The sequence below is a fragment of the Acyrthosiphon pisum genome, chromosome A1, assembly GCF_005508785.2.
Source record: "Acyrthosiphon pisum isolate AL4f chromosome A1, pea_aphid_22Mar2018_4r6ur, whole genome shotgun sequence".
Lineage (NCBI taxonomy): Eukaryota > Metazoa > Arthropoda > Insecta > Hemiptera > Aphididae > Acyrthosiphon > Acyrthosiphon pisum.
In genome coordinates this window covers 147,377,364-147,392,107 of record NC_042494.1, presented here as the reverse complement: position 1 = coordinate 147,392,107, position 14,744 = coordinate 147,377,364, and the positions used below count along the sequence as shown (strand labels likewise).

The following is a 14,744-nucleotide window of genomic DNA, read 5'->3' as shown; positions in this document are numbered from 1 at the left end:
CAGGGTTATCGACAGGTACGACATAAGTAACTACACGCCCGACGCGTAACGTGTTAGCCGCCGTCCGTGCGCGCACGTATCCGTCACCGGCTTTACAGGTGCAGCCGTCAACCGCACACCACTTGTAACCTACTGTACGGCAGAGCGACATCCAATTACCTGCTTTTTTTTATTTTGTATTTGGATGTATTTTGGCACCAAATATACTTATGGGAAACTTCGTTCTCCAAAATTACGTTTATAAAGAATAAATGTCGTTAAAGATTAACTAATCTCCACCTTGAAAACACTCTGCGAGTTAGTTGTTCTCCAAAAGTACCAAATTTTAAAAATCTGGCTTATATTATACATTATTTTGAATAATTTGCTTTAAATAGCTTAAACTGTATTTTGAACACAAAAAATTTTAGATAATGAATTAATACGCATCATTATTATAATAGTTATTTATTTTTTTAATAAAATAACATTCTTTTGATTAAATCTGTGTCAATTTTCAAAATTAAATCGTCCGGTTAAAAAAAATGCTTATAATATTAAAATGTTGATATTTGTAAAATCGTGTACTTCATTAATTAAAACTATACCTATTACCTAACTAGGATAACTATATATTTATAAGACACTTCAAACGAGGAATGTTAATATTATGTTTTTTTTATATTATGCAGGGTTTGGGAGTTTTCATTACTACATATTATTCATTTGTGGATCGCTTTTCGCAGCAATCTCCATTAGCGTGACGTCTGTGTCTTTCATTATACCGTCAGCACAATGTGATTTCCAAATGACATCCTTACACAAAGGAATCCTCAATGGAGCATCGATGATAGGTGCCTACGAATTTCATTCCCCCTCATATTAGGTGATTTTTTTCAATAGTATTGGTTTTTCTCAGGAATGTTCTTCGGATGTTTTATTTCGGGTTACATGGCGGATTCCAAAGGCAGAAAGTATACATTGGTTGTCTGCATGATGATTGATGGTATCTTCAACCTCATATCTAGCGTGTCTCAGATTTATCCAGTATTAATATTCTGCAAGTTAATGAGTGGATTTGGGTAAGGAAATATTATTAATATAACTATCTAACATGCACTTATATTGTGTGTATTACCGAGTTTTAGGTTTCTAAATATAATACGTTTAGAACAACACCTTATAATATCACCGTTGTGTCTGCCCGTCCGTTAGTTACGATTGTTTGTGTTAAGATTTTATAGCCACAATTCTATTCAAAGTAAATTCATACTAGCCAGTATTATAAATTTATAAAATATCAATATGTGAGTATTTAATATATAGATTCAGAGTCATTACGGACTATTTTAGTAGGTACGTACAATTGTACAAAGCCAGACGCTGAGCCGGGTTTTTTTTTATTGGGGAGGGGGGGGATGATTTAATTTTTATATGAATACTTGTGAGGGATTTACATATACTCTCCATGATAGTCATCGGTCTTCATATTACAAATAATATTTTTTTTTTACAATACATTTTACAACCTGTTACTAGCTAGAACAATAAGTAAATTTGGTAGATGAATTTATGGCTAAAGAGATAGATTAAAGAAGCCTAATATAACATATAATATAAAATACTAAAAGTAACTTATAGAACTATATGACAACAAATGTTGTGGAAATCATATAGTTATGTATATATAGATAGTAAGCATTGTAAATATTAATTGTTACCTATGTATAATAAATACATATAAAACATATAAGTGCACAATAATTATTATTTATTAACATATTGATGAATAACGAATAATTTTTAGGGTGTCTGGTGTTACTGTGTTCTATTCGTACCTTGGAGAATTCGTAAACAACAAAAATCGCGAAAAATTTCTTTGTTGGATGGAATTGTTCTGGACATTTGGTGTAATAATACTTCCATGTGAGTATTATAATAATTGATCAATATCTATATAATAGCAATTATACTAATTATACTAATTATACTACTATATACTAAATAATCATAAATAAGTTTGTGTGAATTTGATCATACTCACATATGTTTTTTCGTTTTACACATTTATGACATAACAAATTTTTGTTCACCAGTTTTAATAGTTTGGTGTTAGTTTTGGTATCAGAATCAATCGACCTATTATAAAATTTTGAGGTAAAATCAATTATTATCTAGGGCACGACATAGGTTTTTATTGATATTATGATATTTAAGTAAGTTAAGATCATTTTAAAATGCACATATAATTAATTAAAAAATAATAATATTAATAAAAGTCTTTGTCATGCCCTAGATAATAATCTTACCTAAATTGTATAATAGGTAAATTCACTGTAATATCAAAACTAACAGCACGAGCACACTTTTGAAACTGGTGAACGAAAACTTGGTATGTCGTACGTGTGTAAGGCAAAGACAACATATTTGAGTACGAAGTCCTCTTAAGTAAAATTGGTACAGTGTAATAATGAATCAAACTGACTATATCAATAGATCATAAATTTAGTAAAATACCTATTCAATTTATAATATTTTAGTGTTTTTTAGGCATTGCATGGTTAGTTATACCACAAACATTTAGAATCGAATACGGTTTCTTTTTGTTCAGATCATGGAATTTATTTGCAGTTATTTGTTCTCTTCCAAGCATAATATTTTCATATTTGTTGGTTAAATTACCAGAAAGTCCAAAGTTCTTACTTGCCAAGGGTAAACACGACGAGACCATCGATTGCTTGAAATTCGTTTATAGGTGGAATAATAAGACTGACGATGAATTTCCGGCAAGTTTAAGCAACTTTTGACAAATGTTAATAAAATTTACTTTATTTGTACCTATCTGTTTGTTGTAGGTGACTTCATTAACGTTACCCGATTGTTGTATTAATGAACAGAATAATAGCTTTTTTAATGGACTCTACAAGAGCATTCTGGAGCTGTTTACATCTAAATTCAAAGTTGTAGCTATGAATACATGTACGATACAATTTTGTTGCACTGCCAGGTAAAAATAGATTACGTGAATATTATATAAAAAAAATATGTAAACCAATAATAATAATTATAAAGTAATTTTTACATGAACCTGTTTGTTCTGTAATTTTAAATGTGCAGCTTTTACATGATGGTTTTGTGGTTCCCAGAGCTGATGAATAGATTTCGATGGTATGAAACATTATATTCGGGTCCCAAAAATATGACAAATATGTGTGAAATTGTATCACTGTTTAAAGTTGAACCAGAAGAGATAGATCTCAAATGCAATGATGAAATCGATCAATCTGTTTACGAAAACATTCTCATAATCGGCATAGCTTGTATACCTACAAGTGTTATTGTGCCGCTATTAGTAAACAGATTCGGAATAAAATTTTTTTTAGGTTTGAATATATATTTAATAAATGTTATAATTAATGTCGATTTAATAATATATACCTTTATATTATATTTTAAATTAATTTAATATGTTTTTATTTAGTGTTAAGTTTTTTCGGGTCAGGTTTGTCTGCTGCTTGCTTGTACTTCATTACGTCTTCATTCGAGAATATCGTGTTATCTTCCGTATTTGAAGCTCTTTCCAGCTTGGGTATAGGTTTAGTATTTTGTATAAGTGTTGAACTATTTCCAACAGAATATAGGTAAATTTAGAAAGTTAGAAATATTCAAAATGTTTAATATTTTGTTTTTTTTAGAGGCGTCGCTGTATCAATTGGTTCTATGTTTGGAAAAATTGGTGCAGTTATTGGCAACATCGTAGTTGGTGTATTTATAGATGCACATTGTATGGTTCCTATTTTAGTATCGTGCTCTTTTTTGATAAGTAAGTATACATAATGTTAAAAAAAATCGAGAAATTCGCTCACCTATAGTAAGTGTTAAGTGTAGCCACTGTAGCCGTAAGTAGTTTTTAATCATGGAGTAACTGGCTAATGAATGTGTCAAGTCTGAATTCAATGATGAAAAAATTTCATGTACAGCAATCAGATAATAGTATTTTATATAAATATATTATAATAGTTTACTGTAGATTGTTATTTACTTAGTATAGCAAAAGTTTTCAAATCTTTACGAATACATTTTTGAAACTATAGCAAAATAACAAAAAATTTTGATTTTTCATTTAAATATCCAATTTTGTATTTTTGAGATTTTTAGGTGTCCGTAAGAAAAATTTATAAGAAACCATATGTGGTATGTATTATAATATATTGTTCAAGTCTTCGATATTAAATTAAACAATATCAGACATTTTTACCTACAAAATTCTTTAAATATTTTCGTGATTTTGACGAATTTTATCAATATTTTAACTTCAAACACTTATAAAAAATTATGTGAAAAAAAATATTTTGAAAATTATATCATGTTCAGTAAATGCTAATATTCTAAATATTTGGTGATAATTTCAAGTTTTCTCTGAATTTTTTATTTTCAACGCCTAAAAACACTTTTAGTAATACTTTTTTCAATCAGATTCAATTTTCTTTCAGAATTCAACTCAGAATTTATAATATACTATAATAATAATAATTTTTTTTTTTATTGATCATGAAGCTTGGCAACTATGTCCATTAGCTGTTTGTTTTTGTTTTGTAGTGGAGGAATTTTAGGGTAGTAAACACATGTGTTTTTTTGGTTGGGTGGATTTTTTAGTGGGCACTCGTAGGTATTTTCCATGCCCGGGTGGGGGACACCGTGACTTGTCCTAAGAATAATGCCACCCGATGGCGCTATAATTATAATTCGTAATAATAAACTAATAAAGTCTTTACTTAGTATACAAAATATACAAATAGTTTCAAATATTAAATATAAACCCATATTATTTTTATTTTTACTTGAATAGTTCCATATAAGTTGTTATTAGTAAATGCTTTGAAGTAGAAATATAATGATAAAGTTTTTTTATATTAATCAATTTAATTATAATTGTAAATATAAATTATTTTTTTAGTTTCAGGGTTATTAGTCTTAACATTACCAAAAACTGGAAGAATCGCCATAAAATGAACATATAATATTAGAAGACAGAACTTTAATCTTGTATCATTAAACAATTAGTATATCCTGTTTTTTTTACAATTTTAAATACATTTATAAATTTATTTTTGTTCGTACAAAAATGAATACCTTCATAATGTATTACGGAAGTAAATAAATATTTATTAAACTTGATAAACAATTAAAGATTTGTAAAGAAAAATACATAGGTAGGTATGTACATTTCATTACGTTTGGTGTCTACTATGTCGAGGTACTTTCTGAAAATGTATTCAAAACTATATTTTGTGAATGTTTGTTATTTTTTTACCTTTTATTAAATATATCAGTATTTTCAAGTATACGGAATTACGTAACTCACTATAAACATAGTAACGGAGTTACAGTAATGCGTTACTTTCATTACGTTACTACCCAACACTGGTAATACTATATTATGTTTTTGTGTTATAATTGTGTGATGACGTGATGTGATAATTTTATATTAAATATTATAATAATACAGCGCTGTATAGAGAAGTTAAATTTTTATGGAAATATGAATAAGCAATAAAACAATTACAATTTTTGAAAATACTTGTGCTCGGAGAATATTTTTTAAAATTTCCTACAACACTTCTTGTAGAATATTTGGTATTATCGGGCTTAAACTGCTTCTTTGGTTACAAATACTTCTTTTTATCGAATCTTCGGATGGTAATTCAATTAATATGTCTTTTGGTACATTTTGTACGGTTTGAGCAAACATTTGTCCTGGATTGTTACAAGTCTGAAGTCAATATTCCTTAGTAATTTGTTTGATTTTCATGCGACTTCTATTGAACCTTTATTAGTAGTATGATACTTTTCTTGTTCCATAAACGTATACTTTGATTTTCATAATTTTCAAATCGGTAATTATTATATTGCTGCACATTACAATGATGATTTTTTTTAACATTTACATCAAATGATACTTTGGCAATCCTAGTATATAGTATAAGTATTCCCGTGTAGACGCACATTTTTATCATTTATGCATTATTCACTTATGCAAAATACTAAACCAAATCGCTAATCGTGTGCCGTTACAAAGTTGCGGTTGATTAATATTTCGCAACATTATAACTACAGATCCAACCTTTAATTGAAGATTGTGAGGTGGCAATCCTGGCGAATCAATTGAGTTTAAAAATTCCGGTGGATAGTTCATGACATCATCTTTAAAATTTTAATATTATAATAAAATAATAATACAAATCAACAACATGCTCGATTAACCAGTAGCAACCAATATATATATATAATATATATTACACTGTTGCGCCACTGTTTCACTTTTCCAGATTTCCTGCTTTTCCGGTGGATTGTTCTAAATTTTTCTCTCCCTAAGAACCATCCTCGTACTTTAAGGAATATTATAAAAAAAGAATTAGCGAAATCGGTTCAGTTACTCTCGAGATTTACGCTTAGTAACACATTCAGCGATTCATTTTTATATTATAGACGAACATGTTCACGTTCAAGTTCTTTGAAAAAATGAATGCGTTCATTATTTAGTCGTTCATTTAATTTTTTTATTTTATTTTTAAGAATTATTTAAATACTAATACAAAATCATATAATTCATAATATTATTGTTGCAGTCTTATGTCGTCCCAAGCGCCCGGGCCCACTTGAATTTCACATATTTTGTTGTTATAATTCGTAATCAAATAGAATATCGATGTATATAATAAGAATATTATAATAGTAGCATATTAAATATACATATAAATGTCGTTCGTGGTCACGTTCTGTTGTGTCAAAAAAATGAGTGAAGTTCACGTGACACACACACATACACTCACAAACGACCAATTTGAACCTGTTAACATGCGATGGTATTCGTTGTTGCGTTATGAAAGTTGATGAGTACCGAACTCATTATGAAATAGATTAGATAAGTTCAGTAATATTGAACTAAAATGGCAATCTTTTTATTGAACGTATATGAACGGTGAAGTGTAATAACTTTAGTTATAGGGACGCTGGACGAATGTTCTTTATTCTATACATGATTTTGATTGTACCCGCTTGATTGTGCGTGTTGATTATGATGGAAAAAAATAACTCAAAAGGTAAATATAATTTTAATTAAACGGTTGTAGGTACACAATAATATGTAGTAATCAGTTATTTTCACATTTTAAATCAGTCACATGTTCTATGGATATAATTTATTTTTATTTTATAGAAGACGCGTCCATGTGTCTTAAAAGTTCTCAACTGGAATATTTGGATAAAGATATCAAAAGTTTCGGTGAGTTTAAATCTGAAAGTCCTGAATAATTATTTATAAAAAACGTATACTACCTATTATTAATTATACGAAAATTGAATCATTTTAGAGTTTTTATTTGTTTAAATAAACAAGAAACTTTATTTACCTAGTAGACATTTTTTATGTGACAGAGCTTAAAATATCATTGGTAGAGAGTTTAAAAGTGATTATTTCATTCTATACGCATTGTAAATCGTAATTACCGATACTTAGTTAGAATCTAGAGACATACTATTACGTCTTATATACATCTAAAAGGCTGGGCATTACCGAGTTAAAAAGTTAAGTTAAGTTACTTTTTACCAGGGTTGCAAAGTGTTTTAAACTCTGTTATTACGATTTAAAATATAACAAGAAATTTTGAATTTTGTCGTTATAAACTGATACTTGCTCTGAAGTAAAAAAAGGATTACTAAAAAAAGCTGTTTATAGTTTATATCATGTATTTACCTAAACGAAAAAAAAACATTTTAATCAACAAATAAAGCGTATACTATTTCTAATTATATCTAATGATATTATTATGATAAAAGTAATTTATTTTACTTTTAGCCATAAGTACAACAGCGGGTAGGTTATAAATTCATTTTTAATAAAAACATTTTATTTGAAAATTGAATTGTTTGTATAAAACTATCAAATATAATAATGTAGCTAAACATCCTAATTATATTTAAATAAGCAATAGTCACTAAAATAATAATGTATTTACTTCAATCGTTAGCAGAATATATTGCTGTGTTTGAGCGTTCCTATTTAATTTTAACTAGTTAAGATATAAGTTATCAAAAAAGTATAAAAACTATCTTATAATTTACCTTTTAACTTTTAAACTAGTTACCAACTTTGGGTAATTTGTCGGTTCTACCCAGAACTGTTGCATGTGGTACCTATATATACAAGTGTTGTTATAATTTATGCGCTAATGCCAACATATAATATATATACATAACATTGTTTATGGATGCAATTTTTTCAGAAACATAGTTTAATTGGAAAAATAATAAATATACAACAATACGTTCTAGAGCCTTCAACATTAGATTCTCAATCGAGGATAATAATAGTGATTACTGATTAGTAGCACCCTAAATAGTATCCTGCAGTGCAGTATATAATATAATATTATCACAATTTTTGACAATTTTTTTTTCTAGAAACAGTAAGTTCTAAATACTTGATAACCAAACCAGTAAATTTGGACGAAGCTATAGAAATTGTTGGTAAGTTATAATTTGTAGTTTGTACTAAATTTAAATAGGTAGGTCGTAGGTGTTATACACAATTGCTTTACTTTTATAGAGATTTGAATAATTAAGCTGTATAGGCATTACACACTATTGTGTATTTATTAGCTGCATTAGTATTACGATTTTTATTTATAAATTAATTTATGGATGCAGTGGTGGATAAGTGCATTTATTTTTACCAAGAAATATTTTTATATACTTATTAAATATTTTTAATAAAAAATGTAATGTCCTAGAGTTCTAGAACCTCCCAATTTTCCAGTGAGCTTATTTGTTCACAAATGTACGCATGTTAATAATAATTAATGGTAAAGTTGAAACTTAATTTACACGTCATCGTAGTACACTAGCAAAATAAATTCTAATTTAAACATACATTAGTAAATAATAATTGGGTACCATATATTTTTAAATATATTTTTATAATAAGTATTAACATTTAACATTGATTATAATATATACTAGTATATATAATCAATGGTATAATACTATAATATTTATATTTATAAAACATATCAAGGATCAATCAAACATTGTTTGAAGGTTCTTCTTTTTTAATCTTAAAATATTTTATAGGTACAATGTGCATATCTTAAAGTTATTATAAAGACGAGTTTTTTGTTAGATAACAAATATGACGTTCAAGATCAAAAAAAAAAAAAATAGCGAACAGAGTGGCCTAACGGACGCGGCACCGTCGCTGATTTGAACCTCGGTTACGGGAGGCACTTCTCTTCGGGCAGTCACGGTGTCTGGAGAGAGAGGCCCGGGTATAGATACCTATGGGTGCCCACTTGAAAATTTTGCCAAAACACGTGTTTAAAACCTACAGTACCCTCTCCCACAGTTAAAAACCACCCAACGGCCTAAATTGCCATGGTTAACTAATGAGAAAAATAAAATAAAATAAAATAAAAATAAAAATAATACATTGTGTTTTATAAACTTATTTTAATAAAGTAATTTAACTATAGAATGCCTTGTGATGTCGGTGGTTACTTGTATAGTTGCTAAACATCACTAGAGTCCGCACTAAATTAAATTTAAAATATTACATATTTATTCATTATTGTCTATTTCGCTTTCTAAAATTATTTAAACAATACGAAATATCAATTACTTTTCTACAGCTATATAGAAATTATTCTACATGCAAACACATTCATAATAAGTAGATATTTTTATCAGATTCTGTATATTCTTTTAAATGCCATCGATAGGTAGTAGATATAATTTTTGTAGGTATTGAATAGTTGTATACATTCAATCATACTTTTAAAATCTAAAATGTATTCCTTCAAATGGGATGGAAAGGGTTGGTAATATATGATCATCTATATTCAAATCATTTTATGATATACCTAGGTTAATCCAGTTTTAATGAAGTGAGTCTTAATTTAAAGACAAAAACAATTATAATATTTTTTAACTTAATAAAAAATGGTGATTAAATCATTACTTTTTATTATTATGTGTGGTCTTCAAAATTTAGTAGTCACAGATAAAAGTAAACTGTAAACATTTAGATGGTAAATTTATAAAATATTATTAGAATTGTTATTAATTTTTCTAATAAAAAAACATTGCTTCGATTAAATGTTTGCCAATTTTCAGAAATAAAACGTCCAGGTAAAACAAAATGCTAATAATATTGAAATGTTGATTGTGAAATCGTGTAATTAATTAAAACTATACCTAACTGGGGTAACTATATTATTAGACTTATACACTTCAAACAAGACATGTTAAGAGGACGCTACACCCACATATGTGTTGTCTCTGTCTTACAAATGTAAAATACTGCAAAAACTATTTTTGCGTGGTTAAGAACTTCTCAAGCTGTAGTCCAAGTTAAGCAACCAAATGTCCACACTATTAACTAGAAAGAGAAGAACATTAAATGTTCAACGTTATTTTTAATTTTTTGATATCAGGACTATGAAAAAGTTCTTATTGTTTAAACATTCATTATTTTTAAGTTTTTCAAGACTTTTTTTTTAGTCGTTCTTATTATATATATATATATTAAAAACAATAATTTGTGTTCTCTTCTTTATAGTGCGAACTTTTCGTTGCTAAGCTTGGACTACAGTCTGAGTGGTTCTTACCTGTGCAAAACAGTTTTTGGTATGTTTTATATTTGTAAGACGAAAACAACACATGCAGGTGTTGTGTCCTCTTAATATGTTTGGATTATATTATGCAGGATTTGGGAGTTTTCATTACTACATATTATTTATTTGCGGATCGCTTATCGCAGCAATCTCCATTAGCGTGACGTCAGTGTCTTTCATTATACCGGCAGCACAATGTGATCTCCAAATGACATCCGTACACAAAGGAATCCTTAATGGAGCATCGATGATAGGTACCTACGAATTTCATTCCTCCTCATATTTATATGATTTTTTCAATAGTATTGGTTTCTCTCAGGAATGTTCTTCGGATGTTTTATTTCGGGTTACATGGCGGATTCCAAAGGCAGAAAGTATACATTGGTCATCTGCATGATGATTGATGGTATCTTCAACCTCATATCTAGCGTGTCTCAGATTTACCCAGTATTGATATTCTGCAAGTTAATGAGTGGATTTGGGTAAGGAAATATTATTAAGTAATATTTCGGGTTATGCACATATATTATGTATGTATTCACTATTCAGTGTGTTTTAGGTATGTAAACAAAATAATATGTTTAGAACCCCCCTTGGGGGTGATGGCGAGTGGGTATTCTTGCCTCAGGTGTTTTTAAGTTTATGAAAAATAAAAAAGTCATGAACATAAAATGCGTATAAACTATATGCATATTTCCAAAAAATAATAATAGGTATTACACAGACACGCAGCCATGAATGAAAAAAAGGTTGATATCAAAACTGTTCTAACTTGATTTTTCTTAGATTTTCCTTTCTCTTTCTCCGATTTTCTCAGCTGATATTACTATTTTTTTTTAGGGTGTCTGGTATAACTGTATTCTATTCATACCTTGGAGAGTTCGTGAACAGCAAAAATCGTAAAAAATTTATATGTTGGATGGAATTGTTCTGGACATTTGGTGTTATATTACTTCCATGTGAGCATTATAATATTTGATTAATATCTATATCAATAGTAATTATTATAGCTAGAAAGGTATTATACCCAGTGGTTAAAGTGGGAAAAATGTTGAGGGGGGACTAAAGTCACCAAAAATTGAGGAGCGTTCCCGAGTTCTTCCAAAGTCTATATCTAACCAAACTTTTTTAAAAAACCCACTACCCACTAAATATAATTTATTTCTTTCATACACCTTTGTAATTTGTTCATAAAAAGTTTATGTTAATAGTATATAAAATCAAATTAATGAACATAATAAAATGACTGCTAAATAAAAAATAAATTGAAATTCATTGCCCGAAATGTTAATAAAGATATGTGTTTACATTTTAATTTTAAACATTTCATTAAAAAACAAATAAAAAATAATATATAATAAATATATCTATTCATATTCTTTTATTAATTTATTAAAATTATTGCAATGTATCATAAGCTATGTAAATGTTATTTATAACTACAAGTAGGTATACAGTATAACCAGTATGGGTAACTATTCATTTAAACATAATCATAAAGATGTATAAGACGCTTCTTCATTTTTCTTTTTTTCTTTTTGGACAACATTGTTCATCTGCAGTTCTTTTCCCTGGTAATATCCAAGTTTTAATATAGATTGAATTTATCAATTGGTGGTCCAGTACAATTAATGAAAGCTAACGATGAAATATGATCACTAGTCAACACACTTCTTTTTGAAGAAACAATTTCGTTCATTGAACTAAAGGACCGTTCACATTCGGCAGAAGAAATAGCCAAAGTCTTTATAGCGGTCGTTTTAGGTTCAATGTCTGTATTTACTGAAGGATAAGACACTTTGTATTCACGAAATCCTCGTATACTGGCCCTTTGATCAATTTGAAATATTTTAGACAAACGGCTTATATGTATATCACCAAACTGTATATCACAGTTATCAGGCCAATTATCTGGAGAAAGCATAGTTAAATCTATAACTAAAATTTAGTAGCGTCCCCCCAGACTTTGGAGACTTAAATTAAAGGAGACGCATAATCTTACCGTAAATAAGGAGGGGGACTCCGCCCCCCTCTGTCCCCCCCAATTTAACCACTGATTATACCTACTACTACCCAATATACTTATATAGAAGTTTGTGTGTATTTGAGCATATTTATTTATATTAAGTTAAGAGGACATTGTACTTGCATGTGTTCACTCTTTACACTACATAGCAAATTTTTGTTCACCAGTTTCAATAGTGTACTGTTAGTTTTGGTACCTATCAGAGTGAATTGACCTATCATACAATTTTAATGTAAGATTATTATCTGGGGAACGACGTACGTTTTTATTGATATCATTATATTTAAGTAAGTTAAGATGATTTTAAAATGTACAGTTTTAAAAAGGTCATAACTTATTTAAAAATAATTATATCAATAATAGCCTACGTTGTGCTCTGGATAATAATATTACCTATAACTTGTATAATAGCTCAATTTTCTCCAATATCAAAACTAACAGCACACGATAGACTCTGGTGAACGAAAATTTGTTATGTTGTACATGTGTAATACGCAGACAACACATGCGGATACGACGTCCTCTTAAGTAAAATTGATTCAGTGTAATAAGGAATCAAAGCGATATCCGGCAATATAAATATTGAATATGTTATACATTTAGTAAAATATCTATTCAATTAATAACATTTTATGGTTTTTTAGGCATTGCATGGATAGTTATACCACAAACATTCAGAATCGAATACGGTTTCTTTTTGTTCAGGTCATGGAATTTATTTGCTGTTATTTGTTCTCTTCCAAGCATAATATTCTCATATTTGTTGCTTCAATTGCCGGAAAGTCCAAAGTTCTTACTCACCAAAGGTAAACGCCACGAGACCATGGATTGCTTGAAATTCGTTTATAGGTGGAATAATAATACTGACGATGAATTTCCGGCAAGTTTAAGTTGTAATTATCAGTCAATAGTTCTCTCGTGGGACCACTTTCAACAGATGTTAATTACACTTACTTTATTTGCATCTGGATTTTGTAGGTGACTTCATTGATGTTACCTGATTGTATTACCGAAGAGAATAATAGCTTTTTTAATGGACTCTACAATAGTATTCTGGAGTTATTTACGTCTCAATACAAAGTTGTAGCGATTATTACATGTGTGATACAATTTTGCTGCTCTGCCAGGTAACTGCAATAGATTAAACGAATATAAAAATGAAAAAAAATATGTAAACTAATAATAATAACAGAGTAATTTTTCACATGAACCCGTTTGTTCTATATTTTTAAATGCGCAGCTTTTACATGATGGTTTTGTGGTTCCCAGAGCTGATGAATAGATTTCGATGGTATGAAACATTATATTCGGGTCCCAAAAATATGACAAATATGTGCGATATTGTGTCACTGTTTAAAATTGAACCAGAAGAGATAGATCTCAAATGCAATGATGAAATCGATCAATCTGTTTACGAGAACATTCTCATCGTCGGCATGGCTTGCATACCAACAAGTATTATTGTACCACTCTTCGTCAACAGATTTGGAATTAAATTTTTTTTAGGTATGTATATATTTAAAAAAAAAATGCATATGAGATAAGGATAAGAAAATTAAATTAATTAAAATAAAAATAAACTAAAAATATATTACTTATTGGCCAAAAAACAGTTTAACACATCGCGATCGCATATTTAACAATAATAACAATATCAATTAAATTTACAATTAATTAAATTAGTTAATTAAAACTGTAAATTGAATATATATATATTTTAAACTAATTTAATAGATATGTTTTTCTTTAGTTCTAAGTTTTTTTGGGTCTGGTTTTTTCGCCGCTTGTTTGTACTTCATTTCATCATCGTTCGAAAGTATCGTGTTATCTTCCGTATTTGAAGCACTTTCCAGCATTGGTATTGGTCTAGTATTTTGCATAGGTGTTGAAATATTTCCAACAGAATATAGGTAAGTATAGAATGTTAGAAACATTAAAAATTCGTAATATTATGTAATATATAGAGGCGTTGGCGTATCTATTGGTTCCATGTTTGGCAGAGTAGGTGCAGTTCTTGGCAACATCGTAGTTGGTGTATTTATAGATGCACATTGTATGGGTTCCTATTT

General features: G+C 28.6%; 2 protein-coding genes across 2 annotated transcripts in view; both read left to right on the top strand.

The window, feature by feature from the left end:
• The first annotated feature begins 615 nt into the window (after positions 1–615).
• On the top strand, positions 616–5,137 carry LOC115033002 (synaptic vesicle glycoprotein 2C-like). The gene is made up of 9 exons (XM_029488549.1): positions 616–833; positions 899–1,061; positions 1,787–1,905; positions 2,530–2,765; positions 2,835–2,986; positions 3,097–3,362; positions 3,461–3,620; positions 3,675–3,802; positions 4,937–5,137. Exons 1-9 carry the CDS (start codon positions 650–652, stop codon positions 4,990–4,992), a joined length of 1,464 nt encoding a protein of 487 aa, XP_029344409.1. The 5' UTR covers positions 616–649; the 3' UTR covers positions 4,993–5,137.
• Positions 5,138–5,576: 439 nt separating this feature from the next.
• The window catches only part of LOC100569303 (synaptic vesicle glycoprotein 2B), a 10,145-nt gene continuing 977 nt past the window's right edge, over positions 5,577–14,744 (top strand). Inside the window, exons 1-11 of the mRNA XM_029486382.1 lie at positions 5,577–7,082; positions 7,199–7,264; positions 8,443–8,508; positions 10,742–10,903; positions 10,969–11,131; positions 11,490–11,608; positions 13,320–13,555; positions 13,654–13,802; positions 13,916–14,181; positions 14,426–14,585; positions 14,640–14,734. Of these exons, the coding sequence (XP_029342242.1) occupies positions 7,058–7,082; positions 7,199–7,264; positions 8,443–8,508; positions 10,742–10,903; positions 10,969–11,131; positions 11,490–11,608; positions 13,320–13,555; positions 13,654–13,802; positions 13,916–14,181; positions 14,426–14,585; positions 14,640–14,734 (1,507 nt within the window). The 5' untranslated portion in view covers positions 5,577–7,057. The remainder of the gene's footprint in view (positions 7,083–7,198; positions 7,265–8,442; positions 8,509–10,741; positions 10,904–10,968; positions 11,132–11,489; positions 11,609–13,319; positions 13,556–13,653; positions 13,803–13,915; positions 14,182–14,425; positions 14,586–14,639; positions 14,735–14,744) is intronic.

Coding starts and splice junctions, on each gene's coding strand:
- LOC115033002 (XM_029488549.1), top strand. CDS start 650: ATGTTTTTTTTATATTATGCAGGGTTTGGGAGTTTTCATTACTACATA. Junction 1,062..1,786: donor AAGTTAATGAGTGGATTTGG/GTAAGGAAATAT, acceptor AATAATTTTTAG/GGTGTCTGGTGTTACTGTGT. Junction 3,803..4,936: donor ATCGTGCTCTTTTTTGATAA/GTAAGTATACAT, acceptor TTATTTTTTTAG/TTTCAGGGTTATTAGTCTTA.